Source organism: Sinocyclocheilus rhinocerous, unplaced genomic scaffold, assembly GCF_001515625.1.
Source record: "Sinocyclocheilus rhinocerous isolate Xijiao unplaced genomic scaffold, SAMN03320098_v1.1 scaffold827, whole genome shotgun sequence".
In the NCBI taxonomy this organism is placed as follows: domain Eukaryota; kingdom Metazoa; phylum Chordata; class Actinopteri; order Cypriniformes; family Cyprinidae; genus Sinocyclocheilus; species Sinocyclocheilus rhinocerous.
The window spans coordinates 631,006-637,550 of NW_015633173.1; the positions used below are offsets into that span (position 1 = coordinate 631,006).

Consider the following 6,545-nt stretch of genomic DNA (forward strand, 5'->3'; position numbering starts at 1 on the left):
TTTCCCATATCAAGGATTTCATTCTTGGTTGTGCTTGGTAAGTGTTTTGTTGTTTAATAAAACCATTTGTCTCATTGTTTGGGCCCTTAAAATATATGGGAATGTCTACAAGAATGTACAAATCCTGAGAAAATCCAACTACAGTGAATTCAAAAGTTACAACTGTGAGGATCACTTTACACCTCAGATACTGCTATTAGTGTTTGTTGAGAAATAACCAGAATATTTCACCTCCAGCACTCTGGACAGCGCTAGATTAGCTTAATATGTGAAAGCCTCCATGAAGTGGGTTATACGTGACAGAATACCAAACATTCCTGTGAAATTCCCAGTAAAATCATGATGAGCTTTAGACACCACTTCAGCTGCTCATCTGGAGTGTATTGGATACTACAGCAGCAGCAGCATTGATTCCACTGTATCAGTGTTTTCTTAGTTGCAGCATATTGTTGATTTTAAGGGTCCTAATGACAGAAAAATGCCCCTTGACCCCAGCATCAGTTGCATGAAAACTATTTGGCCTTTGACCTGGAAATCTAATGAGCCCAGGGCAACTGGGCACAGAAACCCATGGCATTTTAAATAGGCAGATGGCAGCACATTTATTTAGCAATAATGTATCTGTTTAGTTCTATTCAGCTTTTTATTCAAATGACTTGAAAGTTTTTTGAATTTTCCTTTTTAAAAGCTTGGCTAACTTCATGCATGAGACAGATGAGACAAGAAAATGTTATTACATAGATATATATTGTGGTCACTAGTGTCTCAGCAGATGTGTATTGCATTATTAAATATTGTGAACATGCACTCAAATCTAAAATAAAAACAAAAATATATTTTTATTTGTAATACCAGAACAGTTTGATGGTTAAACGAACTTGAGCTACCTGTAGGAACGATTCATAAGGAGTTATTGGTCTCTGGTGTGTAGATACGTCAAAACGCCTCGTTTCACAGAGGTTCGATTCGCGGAGGAGTCGTTTATTTGAACAGATTCATTTTTGCGATTCATGCACCGATTTGCAGTGTTTCTAATCACGCGAACTTCAACATTCATAGTAAACACAATGAGGAACGAAATATCTTAGAAACACAACGCAATATTTGACTTTCCCCCACAAAATACCAAACCAGACAACATATAACAGAGCATACAGGCTAAGGTCTCAGTTGAGATGACAGCATGAAACTTGAAGGCATCTAAAATGAGTAAACTGCCAAAATGTTGACTATTTTTTGGAACATGGTAGCTGGTCTAGCTAATGACCAGCTAGAAACCAGCTAACGCTATAAGATTATATTGTTGTGCAATTATCTTGTTTGAAGATTTTCCAACACGTAGACTAATATTTATTTGACTGCAAGCAATACCATACAACACACAACCACTTCTGGGAACACTTTGAGTGATGATTCAAATGAATCGACTCACTGAACCACTCATCATTTGAATGAACCGAATCTCTCAAGTGAATCAGACTCGTGCGTAAAGACAGAGTACAGAACATAAAAGCTGCTCAGTGCGCTTTAGTGGGACTCGACGCGGAGCTTCATTTTCTGTTTGTACACGCTGAGCCAGCGCTTTATTTCAAATGAAGCGTCCTCTCATTCCGCTAATAAGTTTTTATACGTGATATAACAGCTGTCTTCGCCATGAGCTGCTTGGATGTCATGTATCAAGTTTATGGTCCACCTCAACCTTATTTTGCCGCAGCATACACACCATATCACCATCAGGTATGTTCATGTATACGTTAACTGTATTATGCTTCTATTGTGTTAAAATGTATTTTAATTTTATTTTAAAGCAGTTCTTTCCTTGTTTTGGTTTTGTTTGAATTCGTGCGCGAAACTTTCTCTGCTCGACTTGTTGCGCCTGTGATCTTGACCAAATAGTTTTACAGTTTTAAAAGAAGTCACATAGTTCGATGGTCATGAGAAAAATGTAACTTTATTAATTGCAGTTTAAGTGTTAAGAACATTTGAAGAAGTCAAAAAGAAGAAAAATGTCTGTATTTTACAGATATCATATTGTTACCATGAATGCAGTATAGGCATAAAAACTATTGGCATGTGTAATGCTTTCTGGAGAGTAGGCCTATATTTCTTTCTTTTTTATGTTTCAATGTATATATAACAGCTTTGTATATGTGCTAGTGTTTGAACAGAAGTTTTGAAACATTACAGGAACACAAATTGTGCAATACCAAACTCACTGATGTGTTTGTGAGTGTAATTCTGTATCATGTAAATATCAGAGTTGAATGTAAATTGATTTGGCCATTTTTACATGATTTCAGAAATTGGCATTTTACTCCAAAATGCAAGAATCCTCAGAAACACTGAGCGGAAGCAGCTCTTCTTTTTCCAACCTCTCCGGGCCACCCATAAAAGAGGAGGGCTGCGCCCGGGAGAAAGATCACCCGCTGGAGGCTGAGTACATCAGCTCCAGATGTGTGCTATTCACTTATTTCCAAGGGGACATCAGTTCGGTGGTAGATGAACATTTCAGTCGGGCTTTGAGTCAGTCCAGTAGTTGTGCAACTGGATCCACCAACAGCAAGACCGCAAGAGGTACATCATCCTGGAGAGGTGGGAATCTGATGCAACCTACATTTTAATTTACACTGTAATTAATATATGTTTTACTTGCATCCTTTTTGATTACACAGCTTTTGGTAATGACAATGGGCATGCATTTCCTTTTTTTAGGATAGATAGATTTATAGATAGATAGATAGATTTTTTATGATGATAATATTAGTCATGACAATGGTCATAATTGTATTATTATCTTTTCAAGATCAATAGATAGATTTTTAAATTAGGATATACAGTACATAGGACATCATTTTTTACAATCAAGTAGGATTGCATAGCTAGTAGTCATGGCAACGGACACGATTTTTCTTTTTTTGCAATGTTTCAAGATCGATAGATTTTTAAAAACTAATGCAAATCCATCTAATTAGGATATACAGATAATTAGGACATAATTTTTACCATCAGTTATGAATGCACATATATTAGGCATGACAACAGGCACAATTTTACTTAATTTTATTTTTTATTTTTTGCATTGTTTCAAGATAAATAGATTTTTTAAAAAGCTAATTAGTTAAATTATGAAATACAGATAATTACAGGACATCATTTTTACAATCAGTTTGTTGCATTTTTGTTTTGTAAATCCAAATGTGTGGACATTCATTTTTAATCGCAAACAAAATATTTAAAGGCTCAAACTGTTGTATATTTGAATTATCACATGCTTTTATGCACATTAACATGTAGAACATTTACATAAATGATTCCCTCCCCAGACGGATCATTCCCTATGAGCCAGAGAAGCTTCCCTCCCTCGTTCTGGAACAGCGCGTATCAGCCGTCAGTGACAGCATCTCTCAGCAGCGCCCTGGGTTCCTCCCACACAGATCTTCCCTTCCCGGCGGACCCATACTCCACCGCGTCTCTACACAGCCACCTTCACCAAGCCACCCCAGAGCCCTGGCACCCCTCTCACCACCATCACCCTTACTCGCTCAGCGGAGCCATCGGCACCCAGGGGTCGGCTTACCCCCGGCCCTCCATGCACGACATGTACGGAACGCACTTTGACCCCCGTTACAGCTCTCTACTCGTGCCCTCGGTGCGGCCACATAGACTTCCTCCAGCCACGGTTCCCGCACCTGGAGCCTCGCCGTGCGATATCAGCAAGAGCGAGTCGGGCAGCTCGGCGTGGACTGGAGCTTTCACAGCAGCGAGCTCTGATATGAGCCTGAACATGGATACAGGTGTGAACGGCATGCAGTCTACATACAGCAACATCGCAAAGTTCATTCACATGAGCTACACTTAAAAACGTATGGATGTCATTGCATTTTAAAACAAAATATCAAACCAAAAAGCTTTTATTTTAAAGAAAAAACACGTCACTAAAAAGAAGGTTTTGGCTTTAAATAATAAATAAGACAACATTTTGTGACACTTTCTGGTTGTCAGATGTTAGTGGAACACACCGTTCAAAAGTTTTAGAAAAACTGGAAAATTGTGAAATATTATTATAATTTAAAATAACCTTTTCTGTTTTAATACATTTTGAAAATGTAATTTATTCCTGTGATGCAAAGCTGAATTTTCATCATCATTACTCCTGTCTTCACTCTCACATGATCCTTCAGAAATCATTCTAATATGCTGATTTGCTGCTTAATATTTTTGTGGAGACTGTGATATATTTTTTTCAGGATTATTTGGTGAATAGAAAGTTTGAATGAAAAGCATTTATTTAAAAATATACATCTTTTTTAACATTATAAATGTCTTTTCTGTCATTTTCGATCAATTGCATGCATCCTTTCTGTATTAATTTCGTTAAAAAAATCTTACTGACCCCAAACTTTTGAACAGTAGTGTAAGTTAATGTGATGAACTAAACCTGTGGTTACTTTGTCAGGGCTTCTGTGTGAATATTAGGAGAACTGACATCATGCATCCACTAAAATCACCTGGACATCAGTTTGAGTGCAGATAATTGTGAAGAAAATCGAAATTATTTCAGAGAAAAGCTCTAGTATGATTTGTCTGCAAATGCCAGTTTAATACTTTGTTATATAATGCAATGACATTTAGATTTTTTAAGTGTGACTTAAAGCGTCTAAATAAATTTTTGGGCCACCGTGGGTTAAAATCGCAGCATAAATAGTCAGCTCAAAAAATTCAAACATATAATGTAAAAATAACCATGTCTTTAGAGCTTATTGAAGTACATATTCTGAGTTTTAAATCTAGTTATCTTCAAGCTTTTTGACTTTGAGTTTGCTCTGCTGACATATCCGTTCCTCTTCACTCTCACTCTTAAGGCTTTAATGCTTTCTTTGCCTCAAGTCTTCTCACTTCTCTATATTTGCTGCTTATTTTCCCTCTCCTCATTTCTTTATCCTTTTCTTCCTTTTCCTTCTTCCTCTCAGGTCTACAGAGCCAGGATAAAAGCAAGGACTTGTACTGGTTTTAGTGCCCTGCGGCCGCTTCTTTCTCCGCTGGCTTGCCTTTCTCTGGCTTTTCTGTAACAGATTCTCATCTCACTTGCAGCTCGGCGCTACACCCTCTGCGGCGGGACCATCCTAAGCTGAACCCTTCGGATGAATGCAAAACTCTCTCTCTCTCGATTGAGAAAAGACAGTAAAGAGAAGCAAACATACTGTAGTGGTGTGACTAGCAGCTGCTCTCGCCCCTTCCCTCCCCTGACCCTCAGCAAAACGGACCCAAAATGAGCTTTGAAAAAGGACAAACGTTACTTTAAGGGGACATTTGAGAGCCGAATGGACCGGCTATATGAAAAGACCAGAAATGAGAGTTTCTGACGCGAGAGCTGCATTCCCTATCATCGCTGAAGACAGAGAGCGGCTATTTGAAGCCACTTGACTCTATCTATATTGCTTTCAGCACCTGTCACCGACAACTGTTGTGGAACTTAGCAGACGCACACACAACGGCACTGTGCGCCATTTGACCGAGCGAGCACCCTGGATTTCATTAAACAGGCGTTTTGTTGTATCTGGACACACGGCGAAAGGGAACAACTGGTTTGGCTTTTCATTTTTTTGTGAGGAGTGGTGTGGGTTCAACTGGAAGTAGATACAAACACCATTAAGCTGTACTGTATATACTTTATGTGTCTTAGTGTGTCCAGTGCTACAAGTAGGAGCAACCAGCATGACAGAAATATCGATTCTTTCATTTGTACATTTTTAACAACCACTTTCAGTCACCGTCAGCCTAGGGTGACGTCTCACCATGATGTATTTGAATGTATGTAATATATTACCTTTGAAAGTATTTTTCCAGTGCATTGAGAAGTAGGTGTTGTCTGTTTTTACCAGCTGTCTATCTTCATCCTACGAAACAAAAATGGTACAAACCAGGCGGTACACACTTTTTTTTAGCTGCTTTTAAGTGTTTTAGAGAAAGCTTGTTAAATTGCAAACGCGATTGATCATGCAAACTTGAGTATAGTGGCATCTTTTCATACCAGACACCGTCTTGAAATGTATTTTCTGCTTGCTTTGGGCTCTTAAGAAAGAAACAAAAGGCTCTTATGAATTCGCCGCAACCTTCAAAACCTCAAAAGCGAGACCATCAGAGATGAAATCATTTATTTCAATATAGATTTTCGCAACATGAGAAGGAATGTAAACATGGGCTACTTTTAATGCGCGTGATGTTTTGTTCACTCAGCCATAGAGTCAGCCAGTGAAAAGGAAAAAGGAAGCGAGAAAGAAAGCAGTAGAGTGAATGTTATCACATGCCATTTGAGCCTTTTCTTTGTGGTTGTGTTCACTGTGAATACCGGACAGCTGTAGATTAATATTGGCTTATGACAACAGCAATGATGGACAAGAGATGTGTGGCGAGGGGTTTCTCTTGCTTAAGTGGGTAAAACAAAGGCCTCTTTTTTTTAAAACAGCACTGAGGAGCGTTCCTAAAGTTCTGGGGGTGCATGAAAAACTCAAGAAGTTCATGTGGCAGATTAAGTCACATTATGT

The 6,545-nt window shown here is 38.5% G+C and overlaps 1 protein-coding gene across 2 annotated transcripts; it reads left to right on the forward strand.

Moving 5' to 3' along the window:
• The first annotated feature begins 1,511 nt into the window (after positions 1-1,511).
• LOC107743328 (transcription cofactor vestigial-like protein 2) lies at positions 1,512-5,897 on the forward strand. 2 transcript variants are annotated; one of them, XM_016556498.1, is made up of 4 exons: positions 1,512-1,737; positions 2,301-2,592; positions 3,324-3,794; positions 5,092-5,897. In XM_016556498.1, exons 1-4 carry the CDS (start codon positions 1,654-1,656, stop codon positions 5,130-5,132), a joined length of 888 nt encoding a protein of 295 aa, XP_016411984.1. In that variant the 5' UTR covers positions 1,512-1,653; the 3' UTR covers positions 5,133-5,897. The 2 variants fall into 2 exon arrangements, with proteins under 2 accessions (XP_016411984.1, XP_016411982.1); XM_016556496.1 differs by lacking the exon at positions 5,092-5,897 and adding an exon at positions 4,971-5,027.
• The last annotated feature ends 648 nt before the right edge of the window (positions 5,898-6,545 follow it).

Bases quoted from the DNA above. Each gene is read 5' to 3' on its own strand.
- LOC107743328 (XM_016556496.1), top strand. From the start codon at position 1,654: ATGAGCTGCTTGGATGTCATGTATCAAGTTTATGGTCCACCTCAACCT. The intron at 2,593-3,323 runs GTGGGAATCTGA...TTCCCTCCCCAG, and splicing joins AGGTACATCATCCTGGAGAG to ACGGATCATTCCCTATGAGC. The intron at 3,795-4,970 runs GTGTGAACGGCA...TCTTCCTCTCAG, and splicing joins GAGCCTGAACATGGATACAG to GTCTACAGAGCCAGGATAAA.